Source organism: Chiloscyllium punctatum, chromosome 45, assembly GCF_047496795.1.
Source record: "Chiloscyllium punctatum isolate Juve2018m chromosome 45, sChiPun1.3, whole genome shotgun sequence".
NCBI lineage: Eukaryota > Metazoa > Chordata > Chondrichthyes > Orectolobiformes > Hemiscylliidae > Chiloscyllium > Chiloscyllium punctatum.
The window spans coordinates 34,706,610-34,730,053 of record NC_092783.1 but is presented as its reverse complement, the minus strand read 5'-3'; the positions used below and the strand labels follow the sequence as shown (position 1 = coordinate 34,730,053).

The window sequence follows — 23,444 nt, the reverse complement described above, 5'->3', positions numbered from 1 at the left end:
CTGAATCAAAATCCTGGAATTCCCTCCCTAATGATATTGAGGGTCAACCCACAGCAAGTGGACAGCAGCAATTCAAGGAAGGCAGCTCACCACCACCTTCTCAAGGGCAACTAGGGATGGACAATAAAAATGCCAGCCAGCAGCCAATGCCCATATCCCATGAATGATGTGGGCAGCTCACAGCTGCTTATAAAGGCTATTTCTTTGCAGCTTTCATGGGGTTGAATATCAGCCATATCATATTTACACAATACAACACTGTGGTCAACCACACATTGTTTTGCTATCAAATGGTCAACTATCCCCCTGTGTCTGAACACGACCTGACCCAGACATACTGTGTCATCTTCCTGATGAAGGGCTTTTGCCCGAAACACCGATTTTCCTGCTCCTCTGATTCTGCCTGACCTGCTGTGCTTTTCCAGCACCACACTGTCAACTCTAATCTTCAGTCCTCACTTTCACCCAGACTGTGTCTTCTTGCCCAGTTGTGACACTCAACAGAACATATTTCTTCAGAAAACACTAAGTTAACATCAGACTGATTGACCTTTCAATAGTGCAGGCTTCCCATGACGCTTCTCATCTTAGCTGACCCAGCAAATTAAGGATTATTACCTAAAGGACACTACCCATGCTCTCAAGAGCCCTGAACTGATTGCATCTGTGAAAACCAAGCAGCCTGCTGTCCAAAGTACTCACCAAGCCTGGGTCAACTTAGTTTCTGGGATCAGACAAGGCTGAGCATTTTCAGACTATGATTGCCTGACCACCACCCCCCCCCCCCCCACCCACCCCCCCAAAAAAAATTGACAGACATTGTTTTGTATAAACCTGAAGATTTAATTAAATTATTTGGGTAATTATTTGTTGATGTGGTAACGTATTTGGGATGGTACATTTCATGATTTTAAAGGGCCTGATGTCAGTGCGTTTAATTACACCAGTGCTTAGATTGGCTAAATGCATAGGAGTGTCTCCAGGAACTTGTGGAATCCTGCTGTTTAGCTGATCATGCTGGAATTGTTTCCCAACTTGTATAATCTTGTGGTTTCTCCTTTTTAGCAAAAAATCGTTCATTGCCCCTTCCATTAGACTTAGAGAGTCTCGTCCGTACCTTGTTAGACAACCAGTCGTTGGCATCTCAGAGAGCTGCTCCAAACTGGAAGACAAGCACCCGAGCTTTCCCTCGTGCCACAGGCACACAGCAACAGTGGGACTACAAGAATATCATTGAGAAACTGCAGGTTTGCTATATCTGATAATAGTTGTGTTTTAAAAAAGAAAAACATTTTTTTAAAAACTCAATTGACGTCCATATCATGATTTACCATGCAGTGCCCAATTTTAAAAATGCCTGAAGTGAACACCTAAGAAATCATTGGTGCATCATCCTCATTCTCAAACCTAGAAAATATTGTTTTTTGATGTTTTTTGAATTTTCTGAGATTTTTCAATTCACTGTGATGGCAGTCGAGATTCTGGGTTTCTGTGCATTCTTGGAAAAGTGTCCCTTTTATAACTCGGTGTAGTTTTAATTATGTTCATGTCTGTAATCTAAATCCAGCATTCATACAACAGTGTATACCAGGACTGAAAGGAGTGCGAAACAGCTGGAATGGTGACTCCACGTATTGTGGTCCTTTTTTAGGATTAAAGCCAGGAGGTTCGCTTTTGCTTCTTGTAGAATTATTTTTCTTTTGCTCCCTCCAAACTTTTCTTGCTGTTTTGAGTATGCTCTCTATCTGTCATACATATTCTGTCTGGGCTCATTCCCCTCCTATATTTAGATATTTGCCATATTGTCTGAACTACTCCATATTTTCGAATAGTGAAAGCTGGTGCTGTGGCAATAGGGATTATTTGTTTTCTGTCCCGAATTGCACATCTTTTAAGAGCACTGTTCCATGTACTTCTCCAATCAATCGTTAAAGCAACTGATTAACACAGTAAAGAGTCAAAATCAGGTATAGATAATCAAACTGTTTTATTTTGCAAATGCCAGGTCAACATGCAGAGTAACAATTACAACAAGCATCACCTAACTTAATAATGTAACTTCAAATCCTTTCTTCTAAGCAAACAATATACTAAATCACACCAACCCATTCTCAAATATTATGAAGGAAGGAATCTGGAATTTGCACATCATCATCCTTAAGTCATTTCAGGTGGGCGATGTACCTTTAAAACACAGTCAACTCACACCTACACACACACACCATGGGCGCTGGGGAAAAAATAAGCACTACCACAGTTAGGCGGTAGTGTGGGGGTTAAACTAAAAAAAATTAAACACAGTCAACTCACACCTACACACACACACCATGGGTGCTGGGGAAAAAATAAGCACTACCACAGTTAGGCGGTAGTGTGGGGGTTAAAGGAAAAAAAATAAACAGAAGTGTCCTCACTAAAAAAAAGAAGAAAAAAAATAAACAGGAGTGTCTGTTAGAGAAAAGAGAAAAAAATAGAAAAAAAAATTAAAACACAGTCAAGTGGCAACTAGTTTGCTCACATCAAGGTTCCCTAATTAAGATCAATGAACACATCCATTTTGATGACTGAAACATAAAGGTTGGCTCGGGCACTAGCAGAAATCCCCTACTTTATTTTGATTATTGCCATGGAAGCTTTCTGTTCACTTGAACGATTCGAATTGTTTAAGATTCCATCCGAGTACAGCGCTGTTTTATTGTTGCGCTGTATGTTAAATCTGTGAAAGGGAACTAGACCCCAAAATGATTCGAGTTAGTGATGAAAGTGTTGCTGTCAGCACACCTTGGCAACTCAACTCTTGCATTTGGGTTTTTTTTTCATTCTCTGCCTCACCTGGAATTGATGCCCTGAATGACTCAGCTCTCTCTCTAGCTGGAGCTCAGTCATGCTACCAGACTCCCAACAACGGAATGATGCAAAGAGTAAGTGAATAGTGGCTGCTTCTGAGTAGAAGTACCAAATCTGGTATCATCCCACTTAGTTTTCATGATTTTCCTGACCACACTAATACTGACTAACGTTTTAATTAATAGTGCCAGTGTGAGGTGAATGTTATACTTTTGTTAATTCACTTCAGTTCAAAGATAATTCTTTCGCATAAACAACTTAACTGAATTAATTAATCTAAATTTTTCTGAAGCTTTAAAAGATTTAAAAGGGACCTAAGAGGCAACTTTTTCACGCAAAGAGTGGTGTGTGTATGGAATGAGCTGCCAGACGAAGTGATGGGGGCTGGCACAATTACAGCATTTAAAAGGCATCTGGGTGGGTATATGAATAGGAAGGGTTTAGAGGTATATGGGCCAAGTGATAGGATATGGGACTAGATTTACGGAATCTGGTTGGCGTGGATGAGTTGGACTGAATGGTCTGTTTCCATGCTGTACATCTGTGACTTTGACTCCTATGACTCTGTCACTATTTGCCAAACCTATAGTTGTTATGAGCAAGTTCTGAACTTGTGTTTCTGATAGGTAAGTCCAATCAGTTATGTTGCTTTATCAGTATATAATACATAATATAAGATCACCTCATGAAATCAGTCTTTCTGCATTGCAGACTAGACTGGTGAAAATTAACAATTTGTTCAATACGCAATGGGTTTAAGATCCTCAAGTTAGAAGTATATTATAAGTGATTCAGTGTGGATGTGGCGATGGCACTTGGATGTTTCTTTCACCTGAAGAACTGGTTTATTCTTGTTTAATTCTCGGCAGGATATCATAACGACCCTGGAGGATCGTCTCCAACCGCTGGTGGAAGCTGAGCTCTCTGTTCTTATTGATGTCATTCATAAACCAGAGCTTTTGTTTATGGAGGGAACAGAAGCCAGATTAAGGTGTGAAAGTGGTGGATTCATCTCCAAGTAAGTGGGAAAAGCACTATAAATGATTTGAATGACAAATTAATTGTTTATCATTTTGCTGGTGTTAGGTGAGAGAAAGTGCTAATCAGGACAGAAGGGGAACTTCCTAGTCTTTGAACAGTATTGTGAAACGTTCACATCCTCTTGTGAAGGTAAATAGGTCTCCACACATCTGACATTGTAGCATTGATTTGTTATTTTGCAGTGTGGAAACCTTGAAGTCCTCAATTGAAGTTTAAATCCTTTCATGAGAAAATGAAATAATTTGCACCCTGTAGTGGAGCAAGTTCTTTCCTTTAGAAATAAGCCTGAAGAAAATTAATGCTGATGTATACTTCAGTGACAATGGAGCAGATTTTTTGCTTTGAGTGACTGATCACTGGATAAAGATAATGGTTGAGTTAGAGTTATTTCTAATGATCTATCACAGTTTGGATTTCATAAAGTTGCAAAGTGAAGCGTGAAGGTTTGTGAACATCATCTGAAATCCAAGAATATTTTACGATCAGTAACTCACTTTAACATGGCCATTATTTTCTGTGATAAGATTTTTATTTTTGAATGGCCAAGCAATAATATTGCTACAAAGTCTGCAAAAGTTCTGCAGTTGCACTTTTGCTCATAATGATCTGGAAAACCATCTTCTTAAGGGAACAATTGTTACTTTTTCTAATTGTTAACAGTACAACTAGAGATCAGGCATTACAGTGGTTAAAAAAAGACAATTATTAATGTAGTATATATTAAAACAATTTTTAAAGTGTAACATATCAACTCTGGAATACTCCTGAACACACTGTACATATGGTAGCTGAACATGGCAATATTGTGAACAACAGAATAGCTTTGATGAAATGATTTTCATCAGGTGGAATTTTTTCCATATTTTAAAGGATGATGACTAGTGACAACTAACAGGCTGAGAAAACTTGCCATTTGCCTTCCATCAGCTCATGAAAAGATGAAGGCAGAGCATAGTCAAGTTTCTTGTGAAATAACAGGCCTTAGTCCTGAGTCACAAGAAGCTGCCACCCAATCTGAGGTCAAAAGCCTGTGAGTCCTAAAGTTAAGGGATTCAGTGGCAAGAAGGTGAAGACGTTCTATCCTTTTCTCGCAGGAGTGCAATTGCAGGGAAGGTGAATTGGGGGCTTTCTGATTCCCTAAAGTGTCTCTGATTTCCTCGCCTGGGACTATTGATTGGCCTCTCTCCAACCCAGCAGGATGCTGTCCCTGGTTTCTCAGTTGGGAAATTAGCCATCTTTCTAATCCAACAGGGAGGTGGATGATTGAGTGGGTAGTGAGTTGAGATTCTTAAGTAGCCATTAATTATCTAACTAAGTGTCTTAGTTGGTGACTGGTCAAGAAGGTAGCCGATGGTCCTTCTCACCCAGAATTTAATTAGGTAGTATAAGAATGACATGAGTTTCTCTCTATGGCCAACTTACCTCATTATTTCCTCCCCCCCCCACCAATGGAGGAGTAAATCATGTCCATAGTACTTAGAGTCATAGGGATCTACAGCAAGGAAACAGACCCTTCGTTCCAACTCATCCATGTCAATCAGATATCCTACATTAATCTAGTCGCATTTGCCAGAATTTGGTACATATCTTCCTAAACTCTTCCTATTCATATATCCATCCAGATGCCTTTTAAATGTTGCATTTGTATTTAAATCTTTCTCCTCTCACCTTAAACCAATGTCCTCTAGTTTTGGAATCCCGACAACAGGAAAATACCTTGTCTATCCATGCCCCTCATGATTTCATAAACCTCTGTAAGGTCATCCCTCAGCTTCTGATGCTCAGGGAAAATAGCCCCAGCCTATGCAGCTAGGAGAAAGTGTGGACTGCAGATGCTGGAGATCAGAGCTGAAAATGTGTTGCTGGAAAAGCGCAGCAGTTCAGGCAGCATCCAAGGAGCAGGAGAATCGACATTTCGGGCATAAGCCCTACTTCAGAAATGAGGAGGGTGTGCCAAGCAGGCTAAGATAAAAGGTAGGGAGGAGGGACTTGGGGGAGGGTCGTTGGGAATGCGGTAGGTGGAAGGAGGTCAAGGTGAGGGTGATAGGCCGGAGAGGGGGTGGGGGCAGAAAGGTTGGGAAGAAGATTGCAGGTTAAGAAGGTGGCACTGAGTCTGAGGGCTGGGACTGAGATAAGGTGGGGGGAGGGGAAATGAGGAAGCTGGAGAAATCTGCATTCATCCCTTGTGGTTGGAGGGTTCCTAGGCGGAAGATGAGATGCTCTTCTTCCAGGCGTTGTGTTGCCATGGTTTGGCGATGGAGGAGGCCAAGGACCTGCATGTCCTTGGCAGAGTGGGAGGGGGAGCCAAAGTGTTCAGCCACAGGGCGGTTGGGTTGGTTGGTGCGGGTGTCCCAGAGGTGTTGTCTGAAACGTTCCACAAGTAGGCGGCTTGTCTCGCCAATGTATAGGAGGCCACATCGGGTGCAGCAGATACAGTAAATAATGTGTGGAGGTGCAGGTGAATTTGTGACGGATATGGAAGGATCCCTTGGGGCCTTGGAGGGAAGTGGGGGGTAGGTGTGGGCGCAAGTTTTGCATTTCTTGTGGTTGCAGGGGAAGATGCTGGGAATGGAGGTTGGGTTGGTGGGGGGTGTGGACCTGACAGAGTTGCGGAGGGAGTGGTCTTTCCGGAACACTGATAGGGGAGGGGAGGGAAATATATCCTTGGTGGTGGGGTCTGTTTGGAGGTGGCGGAAATGACGAAAGATGATACGATGTATCTGGAGGTTGGTGGGGTGGTAGGTGAGGACCAGTGGGGTTCTGTCCTGGTGGCGATTGGAGGGGCGGGATTCAAGGGCAGAGGAGCGGGAAGTGGAGAAGATGCGGTGGAGAGCATCGTCAACCACGTCTGAGGGGAAATTGTGGTCTTTGAAGAAGGAGGCCAGTTGGGTTGTTCGGTATTGGAATTGGTCCTCCTGGGAGCAGATGCGGTGGAGGCGAAGGAATTGGGAATATGGGATGGCGTTTTTACAGGGAGCAGGGTGGGAGGAGGTGTAATCTAGGTAACTGTGGGAGTTGGTCGGTTTATTCTATGCAGCCTCAATCCTATAGCTCCAACCCTCTAACTCTGGCAACATCCTTGTAAATCTTTTCTAAACTCTATCAAGTTTCATAATATCCTTCCTGTAGCAGAGAGACCAGATGCAGCAGTATTCCAAAAGTGGCCTAACCAATGTCCTGTATAGCCGCAACATAACCTCCCAACTCCTAGAGTCAATGAAGTGATGAAGAAAGGCAAGCGTACCAAATGCCTGCTTCACTCGAGTTTAAAAGGACACAATATTTACCCTATTAATACAGACAGGGTAAATGGATTCCCATTAAGATCATCAAAACTGCTCTGTATAATGGAAGTTGATTGTTAATCATATAATGTAATATTGTGTAACAAAGTTTTCCTGTCGACTGCGACTGTCATAATTCTTAAAGTATTAGTTGAGGGATGCAGTAGGCTACAATATATTTCTTCTCTGCTTCTCCCAATCATCTACAAGGTGATGGAAGGTAGTCATAAAAAATCCAATAGCATTGTGCAAGGAAGAGCAGAGGAGTTCCGATAGTGTTCTGGTTCCAACATTTATCATGATAACAACTCCAACAAAGGATTAACAAATTAACATCTGCATTCACCTAGATAGCAATAGTGCCTACACTCCGAAATACATAATTAAAGCTGCAGATAGCACTATGTAAATGTAAGTTCTTCATTTATGCATGAATAACATGCTCACTGACATTCAGTTTGGGTTCTGTCTGAATCAATCTGCTTCACACATCATCATAACTTTGATATCGAGAAAGATTGAATTGCAGGAAATAAAATGATTGCAGCTTCACTCAACATCAAGGGGAATTAGACAGACTGTGGCACCAAGAACCTTAGCAAAATCACACTTAATGTGAGTTCAGTGGTTTGAGTCACATTTGTCATACAGGGAGACTTCAGTTGGATCATCATCACATTCCATGGATTCTGCTCCAGGAGATTCTCACATTAATGTTGTTTAGTCAAATATTTTCAGTTGTTTCCACAATATTCTTCTCTGCACTGAGGTCAAGAATGGGTCTGTACATTCATGATTTCAATCAATCACTTGATAGCATGTGGCAACCTATAATAAGTCTTGTACAATGTACAGTTTTGGGTTGACAGTTGGCGATAATACCTGTGCCACATAAATGCCATTCAATGTCAATATCTAACTTGAGAAATTCCAACAGTCTTCCTTTGATGATAACTGGTGCCACTATTCTTGCATAGAGGCTATTGCTAAGTTAAGTGAGACCTGAAATTTATCAACACACTGGCTACAAGAGCCAAGAAGAGGCTGGGTACTCTGGGATGAATAGCTCACTTCAAGACAGTCTTTGCCCTCAGGCTATGTTGGGAATACAGTGTAACATTCATGACTCACCTGGTCAGGGGAATCTGCAACTTGCAAAAAAACTCAGGGACAGAAAAGTTACCTTAATCGACACCCTGCTACTAGACTCTATGTGCAATGGCACACCATGGGTGCAGTAATTACAATATGCCAAGGTGGCTTTGTTGACATCTCTTTTCTGTGACCTCCATCACCACAAGTAATCAAGAATAATGATTGTGAGTGCACAAGGAATACACTGTTTAGAAATAATGTCGACCATCGTGATTTCAGCATAACTAGGGGTGGGCTGTATGCATGATGTTGGCAAGTTCAGCCACATCCTCTAAACAAAAGCAATGTTTCTGAGTCCTTTCAAGCCTAGACCATGACAGTCACTCTGACAGCTGTTAAAGGATCAGGGTGAATTGAGTTTGAGCAGAGGTACTAGGAGTATTGAAAATGAGACACCCCTGTGTATTAGATCCCAGTTAAATTATGCAAAATTAAATGAATTATGAATGCTGTTCAAGGTGTTTTATAGCTCATGTTTTAAGAAAAAGCAAATTTCTCACAGGAGAATTAACTCTTTAATCATATTGGGCTACGTGCCCATTCCGGACATTTCTGTATTGAAACAAATCCAAAAAAGTTGTTTTAAGGGCCTGTGTAGTTTTTTTTAACTATTACAAATCACACACAAGAATATATTAATAACCGAAATAAAGATTTGCATTTATGTAGCACCTTTTGTGATTTTGTTACTCCAAAGCATTTGATAGCCAAGTAAGTATGATTTGTCGTTTTGCAACTCTTGCAACATTATGGTCAACACCCATGACATTGTGGATCAGCATCATACAGTAAATGTGCTGTAAAAACCATCTCATCCAGCAGGAACCACAGAACTGATTCCAATAGTGTTTCCACAAAGGTAGGCAGAATAATGACGATATTATTGATGCTTGCTAGCCAGTGAATAAAGGTTCTAATGTGCGGTGCCTATGTATCTGTGGCTCACTTTACATTGAATCTCACAACACCACAGAATGATCACAAATAGGATCCAGTATGCTCATGCACATTTACCAAATCAATGTGCAGAATTGCATCTTTGTGAAGTCAAGTACAAGGCATTCTTTCTTCACATCTGATGTAGGCATTAGATCATTTGTAGATGGAAATAAATGGCCTAACGTCTGTTTATGGCCACTGCTAAAACTTTGGTTTACTGCGAGGCATCTGTTACCAGCGCTGTTTGCCTCTCGGAATAGCAGCACTAAACACCACAAATAAGCACAAAGTAAGCACTCATCATAACTGCTGCCACTCATGAGATTCTCCCTTCTGACATTAGCACCTGATAAAACTCCCCAAATCCTCAACAGTAGGCTTGCAATCTTCCGACCCAAGCTCCCACCAAATCAGAGACTCTGCAGCCCACCTATATCTCCTCCTGCAGATTCCTGCACTACAACCTGACCTGTTGACCAGAGCCCATCTAAAGCTGTGCATTTATATTATGATGCCATCCTGAGGCTAAAACGTTAAGGCATGTTAGAACACAGCAGTTGAGTGAAAATTGCTGACATTATCTGGGTGAAGAGCTCTCTGATTGATTCCTTTATCAATCTGTTTAATTTTCCAGGCTGATTCAACACACAAAGACTCTCATGACAACAGAAGAGAAGCTCTGCATTAAAGTTCTCCGCAGCCTCCAAGCAATGTTGGTCAAAAAGAGTAGCTATGGAGACAGGGTAAAAACAGTGAAATCTAATTGCACTCCTGAAGTATTATTGCTTGTACAAACAGCTGAGCACTGGTTCAATTACTTCACTAATTCAAACCTGCATGCACATTTTAGGAAGTTTTAATCTGCATTTCATGTTAACTGCGGCATTTTTTTGGTGTAAATATCTTAAATCTCATCCAGGGCAAAATTCAAGGATTCTTTTTTCCGAGGGTTTCGGATGAAGGTAAACATCAAATGATTTGCTTCATGAATCAAACTAATTTTGGAGAACTTACTCTCATGAGTTTTAATAAATGTCACAATCAACAACTTTTTAGATTGTACAAAATCTGAGAAATGTGCCGAACCTCTGGGAAAATGGCCTTCTCTCAATAGTTTATTTATATATTTAACATGCATCACTGATGTTTTGTACACAAGTACTGATGGGACATGAATTAGGTGGAAGTTTTAGTGACCTGATCCACAATGAGTGGATTGATCAGCGAGTCAGCGATGGGTGATCCACAATTCGAGATCCCAGTCTTGACTATCAATGATCCTTTCTCCTGTCCAATGTGCATTGTTCTGCAATCCTCCCCCACAGAAAGTCTGTTCTGTCAGTGATCCTTTCTGTATGCAGAAAGCATCTGAGATCGTCACAGCATTTGTTAAGTCTACATGAGATCAGTCTGGGATGGAGAGGGGTGTGCAGCCTCAGTTATACCCAAAAGAGGGCAGTTTGAAGGTAGCTAAGGTCAAGAAATCCACCTCTGAAACTTTAAGCCCTAATCTGAGCCAAACCTGCCCACTTCCAAAGAGATCAAATTTGGAATGTTGTGTTTGCTGGAATTATATTACATACTTGAGTGGTTTACCCATCTAAAGACTGGGACGTAGGATTGTTCTTACTAGTGTCTTCAAGAAATTGAGATATAGTCAGTTCTGTAATAACGTTAATGCAAATTGGCTGTAATGCAATTGGTGAGTAAGGAATGCTGTGTCTAAAACACGAACATGTAAAATCTGTGTTGGCTATAACACGATTAGATCGCCAATACTTTTAAGTATTATTTGTATTGCGTGATTTTGTGTAGAGTGGGGTTGTACAGTAATGCGATTATTGCATTACAGAAGAAATTACTGTACTTAGTCATAGTCATGCAGCGTAGAAACAGGTCCTACAGCCCACCATAGCTATGCTGGCCAACAATGCCAAACTGCACTAACCACATTTACCTGCACTTGGTACATAGCTTATTATTCCCTGGCATTTTAAGTGATCAATCAAATACTACTTCAAGTTGGAAGAGTAACTCCCTTCTCTGGGAGCATTTTCCATATTTCTACCTCCCTCTGGGCAAATACAATTTTCTTCACATCCCCTCTAAACCAATCTATTCCTCACCTTAAGCTTACTCCATCTGGGAAAAAAATTCTCACAGTCTACTCAATCTATTCCTCTCTTAATTTTGTATACCTCAATCAGATTCCCTCTGTTGCCCCCCCAGCCTACTGTCCTCCAGGGAAAACAAGACCAGCCTATCCAGTCTCTTCCCATAACCGAGACTTTTCATCCCAGGCACCATTTTGGTAAGTCTCTTCCGCACCCTCTCCACTGAAATCATATCCTTCTGATAGCATGGCGACTAGAGCTGCACACAATATTCCATCTATGGCCTAATCAATGTGTTATAAAGTTTGAACAAGATTTTCTTGCTCTTATATTCTACATCCCAGCTAATGAAGGCAGGCGTCCCATATGCCTTCTTCACCACCCCTGCTTACATGTGCTGACATCTTCAGAGATCTATGGACTTATACCCCAAGATCTCTTTGATTCTTAGTACTCCCATGGGACCTACCATTCATTCACCCATTCAGTTTGGCACCATTTTGTGTATTAAATAGCATGTTACCCACTTTTCAAATTAGGAATCAATATTTTCCGTTTGAAATACAGTGATTATTGTTCTTCACTTTAGAAGCAGGTGCCTTTGGTAAAATATACATGTGTCTTTCTTGGAAAGAAATCCCATTTTCTAGCAATTTCGAAAAGGTTATGGTGACAGAATTTGAGTCACCCCGTGCGGAGCTCACCTCAGTTTATCACACGTACACTCAACAGCTGAGGGCTCAGCTCCTCTGGACTGAATTGTGGCTGAAGTGGGGTCAAACAATATATACAACGTTCTAATTCAATGGAACATTACTATTAAGATGAGACATTTGTTGATCCAGGTAGGAATGGCACTGTGGGGGTTGTGGAACTGTTTGTATGTGCAATTGCAATGCTCATCACATGATTATTTTTCTGCAGGGTAATGAATTGAGAAAAACTCTTCTGAGTACCTACCTCTACAGTAAAAAGTCAAGCTCAAAAGGTGACTCCAGCGATTTGTACTTTACAGGTACTTACTGCCCAAAATACAAGTAATTCGCATTTACTGAGGCTACATTTCATAATGATATTCAACAATAGTGGAGACTTGATTATATACCATAGTGGGAGAACCTCCACTACCTATATGTAGCGAGTCACCATACATAAGGGTAAAGGATAAAGTACATATCAGGGGACTTTAGAAAACTACAACCATTTTGCTATATGAAGTGTGGTGGGCATGGCTCCCTAGTCTCATTAGATAGTTTGGTACATAGCAAGGAGATGGAGTGAATTTCTTTAGAAGTCCAACAAGATACATAGAACATAGAACATTACAGCACAGTACAGTCCCTTCGGTCCTTGATGTTGCGCTGACCTGTGAAACCAATCTGAAGCCCATCTAACCTACACTATTCTATTATCACCCATATGTTTATCCAGTGATCATTTCAATGCCCTTGAAGTTGGTCAGTCGACTACTGTTGTAGGCATGGTATTCCAGTCCTTACTACTCTCTGAATAAAGAATCTACCTCTGACATCTGTCCTATGTTCTCAAGTAGAGTGGTGCCCTTCATCAGGAATACAGGATGAAGGACTTTTGCCCAAAATGTCGATTTTACTGCTCCTCGGATGCTGCCTGAACTGCAGTGCTTTTCCAGCACCACTCTACTCCAGAATCTGGTTTCCAGCATCAGCAGTTATTGTTTTTACCCATCTGTCCTATATCTATTACCACACAATTTAAAGACTCCTCATGCTAGCCATCACCATCTGAGGAAAACAGCTGTCACTGTCCACCCGATCTAATCCTCTGATCATCCTGTATGTCTCTGTTAAGTCACCTCTCAACCTTCTTCTCTTCAATGAAAACAGCCTCAAATCCTTCATCCTTTCTTCATAAGACCTTCCCTCCATACGAGGCAACATCCTGGTAAATCTCCTCTACTCCCTTTCCAATGTTTCCATATCCTTCCTACACTGCAGCGACCAGAACTGTTTGCAAGACTCCCAAGTGTGGCTGCATAGAGTTCTGTACAGCTGCAATATGACCTCATGGCTCCGGCACTCAATCCTTCCACCAATAAAAACTAACACACCATTTGCCTTCTTAACAACCTGGGTGGCAACTTTCAGGGATCTGTGCACATGGACGCTGAAATCTCTCTGTTCATCTACACTACCAAGAATCTTACCATTAGCCCAGTACTTTGTATTCCTTTTACTCCTTCCAAAGTGAATCACCTCACACTTTTCTACATTAAACTCCATTTACCACCTCTCAGCCCAGCTCTGCAACTTATCTATATCCCTCTAACCTGCAACATCCTTCTGCACTGTCCACAACTCCACTGACCTTAGTGTCATCCGCAAATTTACCAACCCATCCTTCTACGCCATCGTCCAGGTAATTTATCAAAATGACAAAACAGCAGTGGACCCAAACAGATCCTTGCAATCCAGCACTCGTAACTGAATTCCAGGATGAACATTTCCCATCAACCACCACCCTCTGTCATCTTAGAACTAGCCATTTTCTGATCCAAACTGCTAAATCACTCTCATTCCCATGCCTCTGTATTTTCTGCAGTAGTCTACTGTAGGGAACCTTATCAAACGCTTCTTACTTCTCCCATGTTTCATGGGGTAACTTGTTTATCACCTTCATAATTCCATGTTGTTGCTGATTTTTTTTTTAAAGTTCATTCATAGGATGTGGACATTGCTGTCTGGGCCAGCATTTATTGCTCATCTCTAGTTGCCCTTGAGAAGGTGATAATGAGTTGCCTTCTTGAACCGCTGCAGTCCATGTGCTGTAGCTAGATCCATTGCATTTAGGGAGAAGGATCCACATTGATTTGCCTCCACCAGTGACAAGATTGTTCTGCGGCCATCAAATCCTGGATTGGGAAGTGAACTGCAGGCTTATTGCCTCAGAGGCAGGAGAGCTAATCTGAATCACTCCAGCTCCTGTCCCATGGAAGTATTTGTCCAGTGAAAATTCTGCTGGAACATATATCTAATATTGTACAGAGCTTGTTTTAGATTTTTAGATAATAGATATTAATAAGAAACTACGTTTACAACCAAAGTCATATTTTATAAGCAAACAACTACATCGAGTGTATGTGCTTTTTTTTCATTCATTCACGGGATGAGCGCATCACTGGCCAGGCTAGAATTTATTACCCATAGGGCAGTTAAGAGTCAGCCATGTTGCTGTGGGGTTGGAGTCACATGTGGACCAGACCAGGTAAGGATGGCAGTTTCCTTCGCTAAAGGACATTAGTGAACCAGCTGGGTTTTTCTAACAATCAACTCATGGTCATCATTAGAGTCTTAATTCCAGATATTTATTGAATTCAAATTCCACAATCTGCCATGGTGAGACGTGAACCTGGGTCCCCAGAACATTATCTGAGTCTCTGGATTAACAGTCCAGTGATAATACCACTAGGCCATTGCCTCCCCTTTATGCTAATCCAATCTTTCATTTGTAATGAACATTAAGCATTTCCAACAATAGTTACTATATATCTTTAAGGAACCTTGACTAATTTCCATTTTCTGCATCCTTCAGAGTTGGAATACAATTTATAAGCTGTTACAAGATGGTCATTGCAACCTAAAACCTTTCTCCTTGTATAAGATCCAGACAAATGTCAAGACTGGAACTCGATTGCTCCAATCCAGTGTCGCCTGGACAGGGAAGGAGCCACAAAACTGGTTGCAGATCTCATCACAAGCTCTAAAAGTGACAAGGTTTTCCAGGAGAGTATTTTATTAGCAATTGCCTTGTTAGATGGAGGAAACACTGAAATTCAGGTAACAATCCAATCTGATGATAATAGCCTGAACTTTGTGGTTATAATGAAGCTCATACTGTCAGAACTTATTATATTCATGATTTGTAAAATTGTCAGCAACTTCTGGGACCTGCTCAATCTCAGTTTCAGGCAGAAATCTAGGAGTTGCTGTTGATGATGCTCTGCTGTGCCCCAAGGTACACTGTTAGATTTTATAGGTGTAGTCAACACTGAAACTTCAATTTGATGTGAACCTTAATCTTTCCACACTATTATTGCTGGAAAGAACCATTGGAAATATTCCGCCTTGCTGAATGAGGTGTGACTGAGTTTTTACAAGCATACTAAATCAGGATTATTGTGAAACTGTGTCTCTGACGCAGATGAAGTGCTTTGATATGAATGAATAATGTTCCTTCACAATGATATTTAAAAATCCCTTCTTTTTAAAAATAGCTTTTATTTTTCACATTCGTTATGACATTTAAGTTTCTGCGTGCTGAATTTCATTTCCCTTTATACAAAGTGACTTGTAATCCATATGGTTTACTTCTTGAAAGCAAAATACTGTGGATCCCAGAAATCAGAAAAAAATGTTGAATGCTGGAGAAAGTCAGCAGATCAGGTAGCATCTATGGAGAGAGAAAACAGATCGGTGTTATTCTTCTTCCTCCCAAACCTGAAACATTAACTCTGTTTCTTTCTTGACAGATGTTGCCAGACCTGCTGAGTTTCTCTCGCATTCCCTGTCTGTTTACTTCCTGGTTTGCTGGCTCTGTAAATTCTCCAGTCTGAGTGAATGACCAGTCCACTTGTAAGGACGCTTAAATCTTCCACAAAGCAGCCAAGTTAAACCTGAGACTTGGATTAGATATGAAAAGTACCTCTTTATTCAAAAGACCATCCTGCCTCCTTTGAGCAGATTTGTTGCCTGTCCCTTGTGCTGAGCTTCAAGTGTACTTGTGCTGGCTACCTTGGTGGTAGAATTCCACAGCAGCAGGATGAGACCCTTAATTGACCACCTCGGGATCTATATTGGCCTCTAGACACAGGTCCTTGACCTGTCATGATTGACTGATTTGGATGGAACTGAGAAGGTGACTGCTATTCTACATTCCAATCCCACTGAACTTTATGACCATCTTCCTCCTACCATCCCCCAAACCCGCCCCCCGCCCTATTTATCTCTAAGCCCCCTCCCCCTCCACATTCTTGATGAATGGCTTATTCCAGAAATATAGACTCTTCTGCTCCTCGGATGCTGCCTGGCTTGCTGTCATTTTCCAGTGCTTCACTTTTCAACTCTGAATCCGTCTCCTATTCCACCTCCTTGTCTGTTTTTGAAGGTAGACTCAAATTATAAACAATAATGATATAATCACATGTCCAGCATCATTCCCATAAACTATTTTCATTAGTCTGAGCCACCAGAATCCGTTATTTGCTTCATCAGTGTTTCGGTTATGTGGCAGACTGGTAACTGTGGAATGTATTGTTTGTGCTCTTGCCCCAGACCTGTGGCCTTCATCCTTTCAAGTATATGGTGCTGTCTCTGAGCTAGTGCTTGTTAGGATTAGATTAAGTGACACTGTACTTTCAGGAAGGCTGGTATTGACCAGAGGGAAATGGGTGGCAGCTGGCAGGAGTTATTCGACATGTAGGGTAGAAGAGAAATAAGAAGGAAAATAGAGGATAAAGTTGAGAATTCCTGCATAACTCCTCCTCCGTGCCAATTGCTGGACAGTGTTGGACAACATCTCTTCCTCCAGAGTTGAAAGGGAGTGCAGGTCTCCTCCATTCACCACCTCTTATCATATTGTGCTTGAACCTCCCAGCAGAAAGAGAAGGGTATGTGAAAAGCTGGTTGTACAGTGTATGGAGGAGCGTGAAGGAAAACAGGAGAGGTGAGAGCTGTCAGTCGTAAGGCTGCAGAAAGAGGAAGAATGCAGAGAGAACAACTGAACAGTAACGTAATAATGCTGATGGTGTCATTGATCATTTTCAAACATTTCCGCAATGTGTATTGGACATGAAGCTCTTGACATTGAAGTCCGTCTATATGGAATGTTCGTCGCTATCAAAAAACAATACATGGCCTCCAACTGCTCCCACTTGGACTTGCATCCTCCAAATGGCATTTAAATCCTAGGGTCTGTTAAACAAATCTTGCAGTCAGATTTGTGTTCACAAGTGTTCCCTCCTGCTTGTAGTGACCCTGCACCACCTCTTTGAAGTGCACTGAATACTTTCAAGTTCAGTCAGATATACTTTATTTCCCATCTGTTTCCCACATCAATAGATGTGTAACTAATAAGCAGTGCTGATAATGCTGAACGTGCACATGATATGAAGGTTTCGACACATTTTCATCTGTCCCCAAGTGAACAGTCACAGGAATCCCATGTAGCACCTATTCTATGTCTATTCTTGACTGTGATCAAATTTATAGACTCCAAAACCATCATGAAGTTTGTTTTTGATGATCATTAATGCTATTTTTGTGGGGTAAAATAGCAAATACCACACATGGTGTCATCAACAAACAAAAACTCTGTTGGAAAACAAGCACTCGATAATTGATAAGGAATACAGTTGTGACCTGAATTGTCCCCATTAATAAAGCTTTTATACTCTAGGATTGTGTCTGGCTGAACCATGCACTTAGATCAGACCAAAGGATAATTTTGCTTCATTTCACTCCTGGAGACCAGAAAGTGATAGTAAATTTCAAAGCTTGTGATTTATGTATAGGTGTTGACAGCATGAAAAGAAAAAAATAACTTTTTTTTTCCCCAGAACAAACTGTTCTTAAGAACTCTGCTTGATAGCAAACAGATGCAATAACTCTCTTCTGTAATGACTGACAGATTACAAGTTCTAAAAATACAATCTGTGTTGCGTTGATTTAAACTTAGAGCAGATTTTGGATGGCAGGAGGCAGCGAATGGTAAATACACAGTGGTATTTGTTTTACACCGATGGCTTTTAATTCCTGGGCTTTATTTAAATGCAGCTAGTCCACTTCACATCAATAATGGGCAGCATTGTGGCTCAGTGGTGTGCGTTGCTGCCTCATAGTGCCAGGGACCCAGGTTCGATTCCAGCCTCTGGTGACTGTCTGTGTGTAGTTTGCACATTCACTCCGTGTCCTCCGGGTGTTCTGGTTTCCTTCCACAAGCCAAAGATGTGCAGGTTAGGTGAATTGGCCATGCTAAATTGCCCACAGTGTTCAGGGATGTGTAGGTTAGGTGCATTAGTCAGGGGTAATTATAGGGCAGAGGAATGGGTTACTTTTCAGAGGGCGGTGTGGACTTGTTAGGCCAAAGGGCCTGTTTCCACACTGTAGGGATCCTAATTCAAAGAGGGCTCAAAGTGACTACCAGAAGACAAAGATCAGATGGCACAAATACAGAAAATTCTGGAATGTCTCGGGCAGGTCTGGCAGCATCTATGGAAAGAAATCAGAGTTAACATTTCAGGTCCAATGACCCTCCTCCAGAACTGAGAAACTAAGAAATGAGAAATGAGTGGTATTTATGCAGAAGATGGGATGAAGAGTAAACGATAGGTGGAGGTAGAGCTGAAAGAGAGAGAAAAAAAGTTTTAATGATCAGTCTGGGAAAATGGGGACTATTAGTGGCTGACAATGGGCAGTGTGTGGTAGCAGCCCATGTGATGACAAGGCCTGCTGTGTCAGGGTGGAGCAAAGCATGAAGAGAGGTGCTCAAGCTCCAAAATTCTTGAGCTCAGTAATGAGTCCTGAAGGCTGCAGAGTTGCCAAGTGAAACATGAGGTGCGTACATCCAGCTACACTGAGTTTTGCTGGAGCACTGCAGCAAGCCTGAGACAGATGTTGGCCAAGGAATGCGGTGGGGTGTTGAAGGGGCAAGTAACTGGAAGCTCACGGTCTTTTTTGTGGACAGAATGTAGGTGTTCTGCAAAGCAGTCACCCAGTCTACGCTTCCTTTCCCCAACATAGCGGACACCACATTGTGTGCAGCGAAGCAGTAGACTAGATTGGGAGAAGTGAAGCTAAAGCGCTGATACATCTGGAAGATGTGTCTGGGGCCTTGAATGGTGAAGAGGGAGGAATTAAACAGGCAGGTGTTACACCCGATGCGATTGCAGGGGAAGCTGCCATGAGGCTATGGGGACATGCATGGAGTGACAGAGGAGTGTACCAAGTATCCCATAGGAAACAGTCCTTGCGGAATGCTGACAAGGGAGGGGAGAGAAATATGTGCCTTCTGGTGGCATCCTGCAGAACTGTCAGCTAATGATCCTCTGGATATGGATGATGGTGGGTGAGGACAAGGGGGACCCTATCTCTGTTGTGGGAGGGGAGAGAGGGCGCGAGGGCTGAAGTGCAAGAGATGAGTCAGACACAGCTGGGGGCTCTGTCAACCACAGTGTTGGGGAATCCTTGGTTGAGGAAGAAGGTGGACATTTTGGAGGTCACCTTCTTGGAGAAGAAGTAACTAGGAGAAATGGAATAGCATCTTTACAGAACGCAGGGTGTGAGAATGCATATTCTAGGTAGTTGTGGTGGTCAATTGGTTTGTAGTGGATTTTAGTGGCTGATCTATCCCAGAAATGGAAACAGATGTCAAAGAAAGGAACATAGGAGTCAGAGGTGGACCAGGTGAAGGAAAGAGTTGAGTGGAAATTGGAAATGAAATAAATAAGCATTTTAAATTCCAGATGAAAGAGGGAAGCAGCACCAATGATGTCATCGATATAACAGAGCAAGTGTTATGGATGGTGACTGGAGTAGGACTGGAACAAGGAATGTTCTACATACCCCACAAAGAGATAGGCATAAATGCAGGGAATCCCTGACTGACCTCCACAGTTACCTTAACTATATGCCACCACCAGACACATTCCCCTCCCCTCCCTTGTCAGCCTTCCAACAAGGATAATTTCCTCCGGGACACCCTGATCCACTCTTCCTTCACTCCCAACAGATCCCCATAGCCTCCTTGCACCTTCTTCTGCAAGCACAGAAGGTGAAACACCTATCTGTGTATTTCCTCAGCATCCAAAGGCCCAAACATACCTTCCAGGTGAAGCAGCACTTTACCTGCACTTCACTCAATCTCGTCAACTGCATTCGCTGCTCACAATGTGGTCTCCTCCACACTGGGAAAAGGAAGCATAGACGGGGTGACTGCTTCGCAGAACATCTACATTCTCTCTGCAAAAAAGACCCTGAGCTTAGAGTTGCTTGCCACTTCAACACCCCACCATGTTTCCTGGCCAACATCTCTGTCTCAGGCTTGCTGCACTGCTCCAGCGAAGCTCAGTGCAAGCTGGAAGAGCAGCAGTTCATTTTCTGCTTAGGAGCTTACAGCATTCAGGACTTAATATTGAGTTCAACAATTTTAGGACTTGAGCACCTTTCCCATTCTTTTCCCCACCCCACACACCATGCCTTTTCATCACATGGGCTGTTTCCACACACGACCCATTGTCAACCGCTAATAGCCCCCATTAATAGTCGTTCATTGCCGCAGCTTTTAATGACCTTTTAATCTGTCTGTCTGTCCAACTGTTTTCCTTCAGTATAAATACCAATTATTTCCTAGCTTCTCAATTCTGAAGAAGGGTCATTGGACCCAAAAAATTAACTCTAATTTCTCTCCACAGATGCTGTCAGACTGGCTGAGATTTTCCAGCAATGTTTGTTTTTGTTTCAGTTTCAGATTTCCAGCATTCCCAGTTCTTTCCTTTATTTTTGCTCAAAGATGAGGTGGTCGCTGCTTGCAAGTTTCTTTTGAAGTGGCAGCGAAAGGGTTTTGGGAAGATCCAATATGGAGAGAGTTCATGGTCATAGCAGATTGCCAATTTCCTTATGGAGTCCAGAGAAACCTTCCTGCTCAGGCTGCAGTTAAAATGATAGCAGCATCCCCTAACTTAATAAGACCTTGATTCACATAAATTCAGGAATCTTCAGAGAGGCACCTCATCCCCTCTAGAACTCTGGAGGTTTCTATTAGACACAGTGTGAAAGGGTTGAATTTTGAGTGGGTAAACAACTACTCATGTTTAACTGCTCAATTACCTGATTTCCATCAAGCAGGGAAGGTTTAGATCAACCTCTAGTAAAATATGTAGATGAGGTAGCAAAGTACAAGTTAAATAGAGATGAGATACTTGGAGTCCTGGGATATTACAGGCCTTCGCTGTACTGATAAAATCAAAGTTAAAAATCACAAAACACTAGGTTATAGTCCAACAGACTTAATTGGAAGTACTAGCTTTCGGAGCGCCGCTCTTTCATCAAGTATTTGTGGAGTACACCTGATGAAGGAGCAGCGCTTCGAAAGCTAGTGCTTCCAATTAAACCTGTTGGACTATAACCTGGTGTTGTGTGATTTTTAACATTGTACTCCCTAGCCCAACACCGTCATCTCCAAATCATGACTGAATAAAATCAGTTGTCACAGAACACTCAAATCATGGGGCAATTACTTGCTCAAACTCCAAAAGTCTCCATCCTTCCAATCTTCTTTATTATCATAATCATGGTCATTTTCTTTAATCTTGCCTTCAGTCTCTCAAGTATCATCAATCAATTGTTCTGTCACCATTTTCATGCTGAAGAATAGTCTGGACATCCGGATGTCAGAGGAAATTGCTTTTGATTTTTAAAGCTTACAATGGATTCTTCCTCCAAGCCATGGATGAATGATTGACCACAGCCAATAAGTGTTAAAATAGATGAGATTAATATTCACCCAGTTCCATTCCTTTTCTGAATAGGTTTCTTAAACAGATGTAAGTAACAGGAACTGACTTCTGACCTGACCAGAATCTGAATCTCGATTGCATTTTCAAAGTAACATTTATTGCTTTTATAAAATATCATATTATTGCTGTCTGCTGTGTTTTTCATAATTTCACTATCTTTTTACACTAAACTGCCTGTGAATGTATTGGTGACATTTTCTCATTTTGTTTTGCTTGTCTTTTCTGATTTATTTCCATCTTACCAAAGTCTTAACTTATATCACAATATATTTAATGTCTACTTTTGCATTTTTTGCATTTGATCACACTGTAAATTAAATCTTTTGTGTTTTTGAGTTATTTTGTAGCAGAAGTAAGGGAGTTTTATCTCCATCTACTGTCAATCAAACATGTCTTCACAGATATTGCTGCAGAAAGTGACCTTTTGGGTTGAAGCTTATGACCTCTAGCTTTCGATTTCCTGTATCATGTGAATGTTTGTGATTTGAGATACAACATGTTTGCTAATATGTACAGTCAATCCATATTTTGTTTCTAGAATTCTTTCTACAGCCTTATGACTAGCGACAATAAATCAGAAAAGTTTTTCAAGGTGCTTAATCAACGTATGAAAGTTGCCCAGCAAGAAATAAAAGCAAATGTTTCAGTCAACATGAGCGATCTGGGAGGCAAAGTGGCAAATGTGCATGAGAAAATGAATCCTATCCTTGCAGCTGGTCATAAAGGTTAGAGCATCCTTATTGATACTTTCATTGTCCGGTTAAATCCAACACAAACTATGAAACTGGGAAGGAATTAAAAAAAAACAGAAAATGCTAGAAATACACAGAGGGTAATATTTGTGGAGAAAGAAACTGAGTGAATGTTTTAGGTCAGTGGATTTTCATGAAAGAAGAAGTACATCTTTAAAATTCATTTGAATACAGATGTTATGAATGACGTCTCCTTTCCTGAACTGGCCTGAGGCAAATCCAGATTGTTCACAATCTTGGATTGATTTGACCCTGAGGTGAGTTTCTGACTGCAAATCCATGCCATCATTAAATCCAATTCTTTCCACCTCAGTAACACCACCTCAGCTTTAGCTCACCTGCTGAAACTGTCATCCATGACGTTGTTACTCCTAGACTTGACTATTCTAATAAATCGCTTATGTGAATGGAGTTTCATTGATATCCATCATTTAGGGTATTCTAGGAACCAGCTCCCGAAAGCTGCTGGCCTACCTCTATCCCTACTGACCTTGTCAAAAATTGCTGAGGATCCCATGCATCCTCCTAGCTGGTAGAAATCACAGGTTTAAATGGTGCTGTCAAAGGAGCAGTGGTGAGTAGCTTCTCTGAACTTTCTACATGTTGTTGTTTTCTGCTGCTACTATTTACTGGTGGTGAAGGGAGTAAATACTTAAATTGGTGGATGACATGCCGATCAAGCTGTACCCTTTGTTCTGAGTGCTGTTTGATGCCACACCTATCCAGGTAAGTGGAGATTATTCCATGACTTGTGCCTTGTAGG

The 23,444-nt window shown here is 41.5% G+C and overlaps 1 protein-coding gene across 3 annotated transcripts in view; it reads left to right on the top strand.

Moving 5' to 3' along the window:
- itpr3 (inositol 1,4,5-trisphosphate receptor, type 3) overlaps positions 1-23,444 on the top strand; it is a 269,802-nt gene that overhangs the window by 199,440 nt on the left and 46,918 nt on the right. For 2 of the 3 annotated variants that reach the window (XM_072563528.1, XM_072563527.1), the window contains exons 35-40: positions 1,066-1,247; positions 3,717-3,865; positions 9,901-10,009; positions 12,305-12,395; positions 15,020-15,195; positions 22,468-22,654. In XM_072563528.1, coding sequence (XP_072419629.1) covers positions 1,066-1,247; positions 3,717-3,865; positions 9,901-10,009; positions 12,305-12,395; positions 15,020-15,195; positions 22,468-22,654 — 894 coding nt within the window. The remainder of the gene's footprint in view (positions 1-1,065; positions 1,248-3,716; positions 3,866-9,900; positions 10,010-12,304; positions 12,396-15,019; positions 15,196-22,467; positions 22,655-23,444) is intronic. The other variant, XM_072563529.1, reaches the window with a different exon arrangement.